Source organism: Chanodichthys erythropterus, chromosome 18 (assembly GCF_024489055.1).
Source record: "Chanodichthys erythropterus isolate Z2021 chromosome 18, ASM2448905v1, whole genome shotgun sequence".
NCBI lineage: Eukaryota > Metazoa > Chordata > Actinopteri > Cypriniformes > Xenocyprididae > Chanodichthys > Chanodichthys erythropterus.
The window spans coordinates 19,987,574-20,000,829 of record NC_090238.1 but is presented as its reverse complement, the minus strand read 5'-3'; the positions used below and the strand labels follow the sequence as shown (position 1 = coordinate 20,000,829).

The window sequence follows — 13,256 nt, the reverse complement described above, 5'->3', positions numbered from 1 at the left end:
GAGTTGCCTCCCTGTCGTTTCAAAGAATTCAACAACAAGCATGTCAAGTATAAACACCTAGTCCATTTGAAGATGTGCGCACGAAGTCAGCAGAGGCTCACGATAAGGAGCCAGGCGAAAGTAAAAACAAGGCTTTGACAAAGATTTATCATATTTAATTTATACAGTGAACATTATGTAGTGTTATTTTACATTTGATTATTCAATTTCTGTACCTGAATGCTGTTAGACTTAACTAAAAAAAAAATAAAGCACTGTTCTACTGAAATCATCTATGCTTATAATTTACTATGTAAATTTTCTATGCAGATGCACTCCCCTACAAAATCATACCAAACAGTCTAGAATGATTAATTCTTTCCAAATAGATTTATTCAAGTCATCAGGTGAAATTGTTTTCAAAAAAAATTGTTTTTCAAAAACTTGCCATCTGTGGTGACAGACTTGCAAATTACACTTTTAGCAATATTTCATATTTTAGATATGCATACTTTGATTTCTTTGAAAAGGATCACTGATTTTACCATCTTTTTTTCCTATCAAAGACAATTGATACCTTAAAGAAACTCATTCCAAGCAGTTTAAAATGTTGGACGCATCGCATCATTGTTTAGGCTTGAATTGAGACGGTCACTATTTACTGATAGCGGTCAGGTAATGCATAGCAAATGCAAAGACAAAGCCCATTATTATATTTATTATAACATTATTATGTTATATACAATCAATCAATATATACATGCTTCTTACCTCAGTAACAGGCAGCTCCAGCTGCACCAGGTCTTCTGGCTTGGACACAGGGGCCTGGAGAGCTGTGTCCAAAAGAAGAATACCATTCAAGTCCTTCCTGCAGCCGACAGCGTAATCGTCCACAAACAGCACCTTATCCACAGCTGGGAAGTACTGACACCTCACTCTGCCCCCAGGTTTTGCTGTCACAAAACACACAGAGAAGGAGAGAGGATGATCATTAGTGCTCACTACCACTCTTTAGATGTTTTGCTACATTATACCTATTATAACATACATATAAAAAAATTAAACAATTATAATCTGTTTATAATCTGAATAACAAGTCACATGTGATCACATCAATCGGAATGAATTGGCAAAATCTGATTGAAATTTCATTCAGATTGTAAGAGGTGGTTTAAACCTTTTCTAATCCATTCAATAGGATATATAAACACTTGATCGTATTGAAAAAAAGTAATTAAATTAAATAAAGCCAGGATTAGACGTTAGTTCAATTTTTCTTTCAAACGTGCCCTAGAAAACAAACATTACTGATGTGCATCTTGAGACAAAACAATGGTACACTAATATATATTAAGATATGTCAGTGCAACTTGCTTTCAGTTAAAACAGCTCAATGCATTTTAGTCTGGGACTAGACCTAAGCCCCATCTGTGAAACTGGGAAATAGTGTCATAAATGGTTGTCATGTCATTCTAAAATTCTCCTTTCACATATCATCTGTGAAGTGGTGCAAGGCAGTCTTTGCTTCTGACTCATCCACAGACGCCTTGTTTTGGGCCTTTTTACTGCTTCATAAATATAAGCAGCATGGCACTAAAACTTCATGCGCTTGTCATCTCCTAATTAGGACCCAAAAATAAATAAATATTAAGTCTGCTTTTTAAAACAAAGAAAAGGAGGATGGTTAGTAGTAGAGCTGTCACAATTTCTTGATTACATTTAAGTACTCTATTTTTAAAAAAATAATCGTCAATTGCAATTTGCCCATGTTGTTAACTGGCAGAATACTGAAAGTGGCGCATTCCATGGATGAGAATCCATGCAACGTGCATTCTCAACATTCGCCATTTCACCAGATTTGTAATGTAAATCATTTATAAACCTAAGCCAACACAGGAAAATACATCAATGTTTCTAAAAACGCAAACTGTTCGATGTGATTTCAAAATAAAAGTTTAAACTCTCGAACTGAGGTTGAATGTTTTGATGTCCACATGTTTTTGTTCAAAAAAATTATACTGGTTGTAACATTTCTATTGTAAAGAAGTGGCCAAATATTAAAGATTAAGTGGACATTGGACAATATTAAACAAGGATTTAATCATGCTGTATGTGTAACAACAACCCCCAAGCCATTGGTGCCTTCTGCGGGCATTTGTTATAACACGCAATGTACATACATTGATTCTGTTTATATTATGCATATTACATTATGTATTTTAACAGTGTTGTTCAATAAAACCATATGATTACTTGCTTTTGATACTTTATTTGAAGCAATTATAATTGCCTCATTGTTATCATACCTATGTATTTTGAGTCATTTTAATGGTTATTGTTCGCTGAGGTCTATTTTTATTACCACAAAAAAATAATTCAAATATAACTGAACGATTACTTGATTACCAAAATAATAGTTAGTTAGTTAGTGACTGACAGCCCTAGTTAGTAGTATGCACCAAAAGCAGGAAAATGCTTTATATTTGTGTAGCCTGCACATGTCCAAATATCAAATACCATTTGAAGCTTGTGACATGAATGTGCACATCAGCCTGATCACTTTATTTAGCATTCATGTAAACACTATGTTTGGGTTCATCAATTGGCATGATTTCATTCCGACTGAAACAAAAGGTGTCCATGTAAACAGTGTCATATGATCCTTCAGAAATCATTCTAATATGCTGATTTGATGCTCAAGAAACATTACTTAATATTTATTTAAAAAATATATATCTTAATGACCTCAAACATTTTAACAGTAGGGTACATTTGAAAAACTTGTTTCTTGCAAAATTAAAAAAAAAAAAAGATGAATGAATACCAGCAAATGCAAAATGCAAATACTAGACTTGTTCTGGTAAAGAGGAAACAAGAGTAACAGCCATCCCCCAAATCTGCTCCCAAGTGGCTGGCACTCGGGAGAGAAAAAAGGGAAAACCTAATCAATCAATATTATCCATACAAGCATGAGTCAACTGTTCTGTGCTAGCAACTCTCTATGTCAAGACTCCCTGCTAAATAACTAAACTGCAATTCAAACAGACATGTTAGTATAACATTATATCTGCAAATCACCATCACAAGTCTCTAAATGTAGTCAAATCACTAGTGTAAGATACTACTCTCTGCCTAAAGATACAGCCTTGTTGTTGTTGCTGCACAGGGGATGTTCAGCAAAGAATCATAATGTGCTATGTTAGCAATCATTCCTTGCATATACATCTATGAATAAACTAGTGTGTTTTAATTCAAGAAAGATGAGTCACTGAACAACACATCTCCACTCCTTTAATTCCTATCGCTGCATAATTCCTTAAACTCTGATGGTCAGTTGTATTTTTCAGATTAGTTCTACACTAAATGTCCCATCCATAACCTCTAGTTCAACATACTTTAAATCTGGCCCTAAAGTTTATCTGGAAATTGCCTTAAAGCTACATTCACAAATGTTTACACGTGTGGCCTAATGGTTATAGAGTTGGAGTTGTAACCTGAAGGTTGTGGGTTCGAGTCTCAGTACTAGCAGAAAATGTCAAGTAGAGGTCTTTGAATTCCAGTAACAAAAGTTACCAGATCAGTAGGCGAAGCCATAAACAGAGGGGCGTTTTAGACTGTTACCTGATTTGCCCACATCACAGTGAGGGTAGGATTTAGGGGTGAGGTCAGGTGAAGGGGACCATTTTTAATGCATGATTTATAAACACCCACCAGTTTGAAAACACCCACAAATTAAAAAAAAAAACAAAAAAAAAAACAAACAAACAAAAAACACTTCTGTTCCGCAGAGACCCCATACTTGGAAATGTAGGTGGGGGAAGTAAATTAATAGCACTTACTTCCACTCTCATTACCCACAACTGAGATCTCATTACTCACAGCTTGAGCAAGGTACCTCACCCCCAATCACTCCCCGGGCGCCAGAGCAAAAATGGCTGCCCATTGCTCCAGGTGTGTGTTCATGATGTGTGTGTTCAATACTCACTGATGTTTGTGTGTGCGCTTGGATGGGTGAAATGCAGAGCACAAATTGCAAGTATGGGACACCATACTTGGCTACATGTCACATCACTTTCACTTTCATTTAGTTTCCAGTTGTCCTTTTTTAAAAGTATTTACAATCTTATATTTAACAAGCCAGACATTTCATAAAAATAATGAAACAAGCAAAATTATATAGATTAAATAAACATTAAACGTTAAATTAATTATGTATTCATATCTTTACACAATTTGAGCATTTAACACACACACTATACATAAATATATTTGTAAAAAACAAACAAACAAACAGACTGACAAGTCCATATTAGAGGAATAACAACAACTACACTGGCACTCATTCTTACATGTGAAATGACATGTTTAACAGCAAACCGGCACAGAAAGCACTCGAACCTTCCCAAACCACACATACGTTCATAAAATTAATCAAAATTAGTATAAATATTCATGTTGTACGCAATTTTAGAGTCAGCTGTCACCTGTCAGGATTGACATAAACATGAGCAGTGTTACTGATCCGTAGCAGGCAGGCTAGGCTACCGCTAGGCTAACGTTAGCATGATTAGCTAAACCGCTGTCAGCTAATTTAGAGCCGAAATCAATAAACTGTTTACTTTAACAGTCGAAACCTATGATAATATGCACTATAAACCACTGACATATATTAAGATTTTGGTTGGATTTCAGTGACACCAAGTTAGACAAAGACCTGTACGAGCTGATATTTGCTATGTTTAGATTAGCTTTAGTACCGCTTTACCCCAAGATCATATCAGCTCTTAGTTCATGTCGTTTTAGTTTTATTCGACTATTAAAGACAACAAGTGGTTCGTGGTGTAAATAAACACTACTGATGTGTACATAAACGGTGTGTTCGTGAATAACGTGGCAATGTTTACGGTGATCCGGCAGCACAACAGATCCGGGAGGCCCTAAACAGTGAGGATCATCAGGAGGCCCAAAGACTGAGGAATCATTGACACAACAACTGTATCAAGAGCGAGCGATTTTTTCTCACAAAAGTATATATTTATATATGTAGACCTATCAGGGGTGAGAGACCATCCATTGGGGGCATTCATGCATCAGGAGGCCCTGGAGTAAATGATCATTCTCACACAGTCCTTCAGCGCACAAATATTTCCATCAACAAGCCCCAAAAGGGACGGAATATATTGACACAGTCGTCCATCGGGAATCCACATAGACAGGAGTCATTCCCACAACACTGAACCATCAGAAAATCAAACTCTCTATGAGGGTCATTTTGACACTCTCCACCTCCATCACGAGGAAAGGATCTCCCATACTCCTCCTCTATGAGGAGGTCCAGCCCAGGATTCAGTTATGTTGTGATAAGATCCACGGTCGGCCTGGATAAATCTATCAGAACCTGTCCGAACCAAAACTCACCGTGCAGCGCGGAGGCCTGTAAAATAGCCCCAGAGGTGCCGTCGATGACTTTGATGCTGCCCCGGCTGGTGACGGCCAGAATGGCGTTAAGGGCCGGGTGGTAGGATAGACTCCGCAGGCCCTCCTCATCGCAGCGCAGGCAGCCGTCCCTCAGCACGACCCAGTCCGGCGAGCCTGGCGAGGCCGCCGCCGCCGCCATCTTCCTACTATCTTCCCTTCCTGCCTTCCCTCCTCTTTCAGTAGCTCCTCCGTGGACGCGACTCGACGAGAAAACGTTAAAGCTGAATCCCCAAGTACCGCTGCGTTTCCACTGCGGGCTCTAAACCTCCTCCTGATACCGCAGGAGCAGCGATTCACCATCAGCGGAGCGGAAACCAGCGGCCCCTTCTGCTCACACACTCAGCAGGGAAACGGAACTGGCGTAGTCACTGTGTGATCGCCCGCCGAACCTCAAAGGGGCGCTGTGACTAGATGGATGGATGGATGGGGAAAAGACAGCCTTTGACAATGGGAACCACAAATTCTCTAGAGACAATTATCTAAGGTAAATATTATAATAACAATATTGTAATAATAATAAACTAATAAATGCTTTATCTTCTATAAAACTTATTTGATAAAATGTTTTTAATAACTACACTCAACATAATGCTCAGTTTGGGCAACTGCTGCTGCACTGTAGTTTTTTTTAATATAAGTGTGTCTGGTTTTATACAGTAGACTATGGCCTGGTTTCACAGACAGAGCTTAGGTTTAACCGGGATTAGGCCTTAGTTCAATTAGGACATTTACATAACTTTTATAAACATGCCTTAGAAAAAACATTACAGATGTGCTTCTCGAGACAAAACAACAGCACTGACATATTTTTAGATATTATGTCAGTGCAAGTAGTTTTCCGTTAAAACAGCTCAATAATGCATTTTAGTCTGGGACTAGCTTTAGCCTTGTCTGTGAAAAAACAACCTCACCATAGTGTCCTTGAAATATTGTACATAATCATTTTTGGTTAAAGCATTGACTCTTACAACCAGTAACCATTTTAATGAATATTAAATTAACCAATAAATCATGTGATTAAAGTAACTATTCCCAGACATTAAGGAGATTCATGACAGAGAGTGTAATTACAGTGTCAATAATTTTAATTTGATTCATGATGTATGAATATTATAACAATTTTAATTGTTTCAGCTAAACTAATGTGGTAACATATGTCTGCAGTGTACACATCACCAGGTAGAAAGTTCTTTTCAATTGCATGTTCTACAAATAAAAATTTCTTTCCTTTTTGAATACATTTACATAAATAAAATACACCACAGCCATATAAAACAACCAATTCAAGGCACCCATACTTAGCAGACATATTTAATCCAAGCTATATTGCCTGCATACTCTTTTCCCATTTTGGAGTTCATAAATTAAAAATGAAAACTGAAGAATTCTCGGAATGTATTGGGACAGCCTACAAAAGAAAGTTCTAAGTTTTCACCATTACGTGTGGTGACACAAATTCATTTTACGTGACTATCATGCTTACTATAGTCTTTTACAATATAAAGTTCTCATTTTTAATTTTCCTTTCGAGGTTTGTAAATATGTAAAAACCAGGGCTCCAGATTGCGGTGGCAGAGGGATCTCTGCAAACAGGGCTTCCACAGTAAAAGATGCAGCTTTTTATTGTGTACAACATTAATGGAAGCAGTTAAATACACTAACGTCTGTACACCTCAATCCCCGATAGCATATAGGATTATAAACGGTAAAAGAAAATAAAAAAGAAGGAAAATGCAAACTCCTCTGTCTTCATGGAATATCTCTGCTGTGTACCTCTCCACAGTGCTCTTTGTAAATGTCCAAGCAACGAGCCAATCAAATCCTGTGGTCAATTCAGACTCCAGTATACAGAGACAAGAAGTAAATGTACAAAAGGAAGATGGGATATATGAGAAGGGGTTTCTTCGTTTTGAATTCATCACCGACGAGTAAAGAGGCCGCACTGTATGCAGCCCAGAATACTCCAAAAAGCTAGAAAAGAAAAAAAAAAAACATCCATATTTTTGCATTTAAGAGAAGCTGTTTTCATACTATTAAACATTTACTATATACATTTAATTCTCACCTTTATGAGTGTAGAGACGACTTCAAAGCCCCCAATGACCAGAAGAAGTGGAGCTATTACAATGAGCGGGAGCAAAGAATAGCCAATAACTCCAAGAACTTGCCCATAAGACACCTATTAAAAACATTTAAAAAGAGTGGGCATCCCATGAGTGGGCTTCCCTTTCAATTCATAAAAATCATATGCTATCTGACACTTTACAAGATATAAATACCTCTCCACCCAGCACTCTTGCAAGAAGGAAAATCGTCAGTGATCCAAATATCCAGATTGTAATAATCCAGGAAACAACCTGATTGGTCAAAACAGGATATATGACATAGAAGAATAATGCAAATTTGGGGTATTTCTGCTTTTAATAATTAAATTGTGCAAGTGACAAGGTCATATTGAGAAGAAAAAAAAAAAAAAAAGATAAATTATCTGATCTTCATGCATTCTTTAAAATTACTTTAGTATGCAGTTATTTGCATAATAAGTATTGTATTTATTTTCTTAAGAATGACCAAATTAATACTTAATTATCAATAATTTTAGGGCCGTCAATCAATAGACACTTTCAATAAATTAATCACATTATTTATTTATTTTCCCCCCAGTTTCACAGACAAGGCTTAAGCTAGTCCCAGACTTAAATGCATGTTTGAGTTGTCTTAACTGAAAAGCAACTTATACTGGCATATCTTAAAATGTCAGTGTCATTGTTTTGTCTCAATATTCATGCCAGAAATGTTTTTTTTTTTTTTTTTTTTTTTTTAAGGCATGTTTATAAAAGCTGCTTAAATATCCTAATTGAACTAAGGCCTAATCCTGGCTTAATCTAAACCCTGTCTGTGAAACCGGGCCTTAGAGTAATATGAAAATAATTAAAAGAGACTGCTTTATTATGGCAGAATGAATATTTTAAAAAATATTTTATGAAAAGACTTTTTAAAAGTCAAAATATTGTTCATTTTATTTCCATGTTATTGAAGAGAAAACTTGTCACTACCCTACGGTCTACAGCAATCCATTTTGCATTTTGATTGTAGGTCTATGTACACATGCATCATGACTATATACACTGTTGTGGAAATTTTTATTTTTCATATGATTTTTACCTGTATTCTTGTGAAATATGATGCTTATGGAACATGGTATGATGTTGACTTAAGTGGTAATGGCATAGTGTTAACATAGATGTTAGAAATAGAAAGAGCAAGATATGGTATGGGGACATACAAGATGTATGTTAAAAACATGTCTGTGCTAACAATGTGTGGAAAGTTACAGCCACTAAGAGATGTTCCAAATATGGTAAAAGGACAGAAGCTTCGGCCTTGGAGGTTAGAAATATAAAAGTGAGGGGAAGCTTTCATTCTTTGTATTACACTCTGCAGCTACTTGTGTTTCTGTATGACCTGTCTGACCTTTCTTGCAAGAAATAAAACCTTTAAAGACAACTGGACATGTTTATGCAGTAGAGTCGGGTTGATTTTTTGTCACAACTACATACATATCACGCCCATGGTCAAGATACAAAGACTGGACTCATGTCCCACCTAAGGGGCATAGTTAGTGGGTGGGTGAAATTCGTGGTGGGTTGGGGCAGGAGGGAGGTAACCCTAGCCCTATACTGTACAGTTTTATTTAATTCGGCATGAGTGGTCATGCATGAATCACATCAGCATGCACCAAAAGTGTGACAAGATTTGCACACAACCCTCTAATTGTGACACCAATGATAAAATGTGCAACACAATTGAATTCTATAGAATATGTACTACCAGGGCTTGACATTAACACCCGCCAAATGCTGACAGATTTCAGCTGTGGCAGGTAAGACAGCTACTCCCACTAACCACTTTAGCGGGTCGAATATAATTTCAGCCTACAGCCTAATCAAAGGTAGCCAAGCTCGCAGCAGTACAAAATTACAATCCAATTGCAATTCGTTATCAATTAACTTGCAGTTAGTGAAGGCGGGATAGGCGGATTCGCACTTGCACTGAATTACACGCAACAGAAGTAATCTCTTTGTTGTTTATGGCTTAAGTGGATGTAAACAGGTGGGTAATAAATGGATATTTGTCAGTGTATTGCATCCATATTAATTAATGGTAATCAAACAACAAAAAAATGTTAAATAAATGTAAAGAACCCCCCAAAAAAACTACTTTATCTGAAAAAAAAATATATATATACTATTGTATTTGTAATTTGCTAATTTGCTTCTTTGTTCTTTTTATATAGCCTAAAAAAATAACTACATTTTTAATAAATAAAAATTTATGATATTATGGTCATATTACCCACCCCTTGCCCACTCGTACATACCAGCTGATATACCATGTAGGCCTAGTCTGGATTTAGATGGCCAATCTGCATTTGAAAGTATGAAAGGGTTTTCAATCTAGCTAATCATGTAAAATGACTCAAAATCAAGTAATTTTAGCATGCCAAAGTCAACTTTAATCATATAAAATGTAATTTCCCAACAGCAAAATTGTGGCCAGTGAAAATGCTGAGTAGCTAGTAATTTTGCAAAAACCACTAGCCACAGTGGCTGGTGAGCAAAAAAGTTAATGTCAAGCCTTGTGAACTACCATGAAACACCATGTAGAAGGTCAATCATCTAAAACAGCCACACAATCTAAAAAGACTGATGAGGAAAAGAGTGTACAACACTGAAATGCACCAACATTTTTAAACCACTCATGAACTCCTATAGAAAAAAAGTTTTATTGTATTAACATGTGGTAGTTACTATACTGTAGTTTTCTCTGTGCAGGTTCTGTTCTAATGATGATTGATATTAGGAATAACCTGGGTTTCTGGTATCCAAAAAGACTCCATCAATCATTAAAAGCCTGATGAGATGACAACAATAGGGAACAGGGCTAAAGGTGCACAAGGGTAAAAAGGTGCATTTGACTTGAATCTCTTAAACCACTAGATGGCACAAAAAAAAAAACAAAAAAAAAAAAAAAATAGCTCAGTGCTCAGTGCAAATGAAAATCATGTCATCATTTACTCACCCTCAAGTTGTTCTAAACCTGTATGCATTTCTTTCTTCTGCTGAACACAAAAGATGATATTTTGAAAAATGTTGGTAACCAAACAGTTAATGGACCCCAGTGACCTCCATAGTATTTTTTCCCCCCAATGGGGCTCATCAACTGTTTGGTTACCCATATTCTTCAAAATATCTTCTGTTGTGTTCAGCAGAATAAAGAAATTCATACAGGTTTGGAAAAACTTGAGGTGAGTAAATGATGACAGAATTGGGTGAGCGATCCTTAATCCATGATGCACAATTGCACATGGAAATTTGGCTTATTCTTGAGGTGCTACTTGACCTAACATTTTATGTTTTTTTTGTTTTTTTTAAGTTGTACATTTATGTAGCAAATGAGAATCATTACATTTATTGTCTATATTTTGAAACAAAGGTCTTGTTAATAATTTTCAGTTTTGTTCAAGGTAATTAAAGCAACCGTTTTCCAATAATGGAAGAATATGTATTAGTATTGTGTTAAATGCATCCCTGCTGTTGTGCCTAAAGGAACATTAACATGATAAATAGCTGGCTGACATGCTGACATTTGTTGACATGACATGGTTAGATTTAAATAGTAAATATCATACATCAGGTTGGGTGTCCACCTTAGAAATAATCATCATATTTATAATGAAACCATCATATTTAAAAAAATATGAATCATATTAATCATATCACATATTATTAACCATATCATATAATAAAACATATTTATTTGTTACTACTCTAAAGCTATATTGCATTATTTTGGGATCTCCTTCAATGCTTTCAGTAAAAAAAAATTGTTTTTTTGTATTTTTAAAATGAACATATTTTAATGACATTTATTAAACAAAAATGAATTATTTTATTTGTCAAAATAATCCGAAAATAGTACAAACTTTGCTAAAATCATTGTTTTGAACAAGTATTAACTTAGACATTATTAAAAACATTATTGCTGGTGAGCCTTTTACCCAATGTGTGGCCCACCTTGCCGCCTCATACATTTATAAAATTTTTAAATAAACAAACCACTTTTATGATTTATTTTCACACAAAATCTGTATGTTCAATAAAAACATGTTGTTTTTTGCGATAATACACTATGGGAGATTGGAAGTAGTGAAAAGCATATTTTTCTTAGGGTGTGCCTTCAGCCCCATTGTATGTGTAGGATATGGGAAATAAGCATTTTCAAAAGAACAAAATGTTAATTGAAGTTAGACGTCCCATGGCACTTTGAAGAAAATTCTGTCAAACTGAAGAGGTTCCATATGCTTAATATAAAATATGTATATCCCAGGCAAAAAATAAATTATGTTAATTATTAACTAATTGTAGAAATCAACTTTGTATCTATGGGTTATAAGCTACAATATAAATATAAATATGTTATATATATATATATATATATATATATATATATATATAAAACAATGCATAAAAGTAATCTCAGGACGCTTCACACTTCAACAACCCCAATGTTCAAACTAAATCTACACCCTTGACTCACCCTGAACTGTCCATAGATGGAGATCATGGAGAAGAGCAGGACGACAGCCAGCGGACCCCAGAAATCAGGATTGTCCCTCACCACTTGTCTGTTAAAACCCAGTGAGGGCATGGGCATCAACACACACCTGATCTTATAGTAGATGTCCTTCAAGTCAATGTCCAACTCCTCCCTGCACAAACAGAGAAAACCAATAAATACATCCAGAAACTCTAAAAGCAATTGTGACATAAAGCATCAAAAAAATCGAGTCCTAAAAACTCACAGGAGCGGTTTAGTGTCCTCTGAATCTTCTTCCTCTACTTCCAGCAACCAACCATAACCCCTCTGCCTCAGGAAAGTGGTGGCGTAGGTGTCCCTGGTGGCATCAGGGCCCATATTTAGTGTGATATCTGGTGCATCGATGGTGCCGCTGAGCTCTGATGGATAAGAGGTCGTTTTAGATTAATACAGAGGACTGTTGCTTCCCTACTGAGCCAACAAAACAACACCTCATGACGCATTAAGAAGCTTGATCATAAACATACTGGGGTATATATTCACTAATGTATGTGTACATCATAAACACAACACACAAATATTACTAACAGCATTTCAACACTAATCAGATTCACATATCAAAGCACAGATGTATGGATGCTTTGGGGCCTTTAACTACTGTACCTTCAGCGTCCGTCGAGGAGACGAAGGTAAAATCTCCGTTGGTGGGAGAGAACTGCATGGCTGACAGCGTTAACAGCTCGGGCTTTACTCACAATCACACACACCGCCGCCGATCGCGCACCTTCACACCATTGCCACGTTTAACGATTCCTACCGATCAGCTTTCGGACTAGACGGCTGGCTCAAAACAAGTCATGGAGGAAGCAGGAAGTTCAGAAAAAGCACAGGCGACACGTCAAATCCTGGAGCAGAGCGGAACGGGAGTCACGCGCTCCACCCAGCGCCAGAAACGAGCACCGACACCAACAACAAACATACAAAACACAGAGACAGCACCACCCCGTGACCCTTTTGGGGGGTGAACTATCCCCGTTAAAAGTATTCAGTGAATAGAAAAAGAGTGTTTTAAAGGGATAGTTCACCCAAAAATGAAAATTCTGTCATTTATTACTTACCCTCATGCCGTTCCACACCCGTAAGACTTTCATTAAACTATGGAACACAAATTAAGATATTTTAATTGAAATCCAATGGCT

General features: G+C 36.4%; 2 protein-coding genes across 8 annotated transcripts in view; both read right to left on the bottom strand.

Annotated features, from left to right (window-relative positions):
• The window catches only part of birc6 (baculoviral IAP repeat containing 6), a 107,453-nt gene extending 101,619 nt beyond the window's left edge, over nt 1–5,834 (bottom strand). For 4 of the 7 annotated variants that reach the window (XM_067367111.1, XM_067367117.1, XM_067367114.1 and 1 more), the window contains exons 1-2: nt 5,398–5,834; nt 751–932 (exon numbers count right to left, since the gene is read on the bottom strand). In XM_067367111.1, the coding sequence (XP_067223212.1) occupies nt 751–932; nt 5,398–5,596 (381 nt within the window). In that variant the 5' untranslated portion in view covers nt 5,597–5,834. The remainder of the gene's footprint in view (nt 1–750; nt 933–5,397) is intronic. The other 3 variants (XM_067367112.1, XM_067367113.1, XM_067367115.1) reach the window with 1 other exon arrangement.
• Nucleotides 5,835–6,559: 725 nt separating this feature from the next.
• On the bottom strand, nt 6,560–12,966 carry yipf4 (Yip1 domain family, member 4). Its single transcript, XM_067367119.1, has 6 exons — nt 12,721–12,966; nt 12,323–12,476; nt 12,058–12,229; nt 7,737–7,814; nt 7,523–7,636; nt 6,560–7,428 (listed from the first exon to the last, which is right to left on the bottom strand). Exons 1-6 carry the CDS (start codon nt 12,776–12,778, stop codon nt 7,291–7,293), a joined length of 714 nt encoding a protein of 237 aa, XP_067223220.1. The 5' UTR covers nt 12,779–12,966; the 3' UTR covers nt 6,560–7,290.
• Between the last annotated feature and the right edge of the window lie 290 nt (nt 12,967–13,256).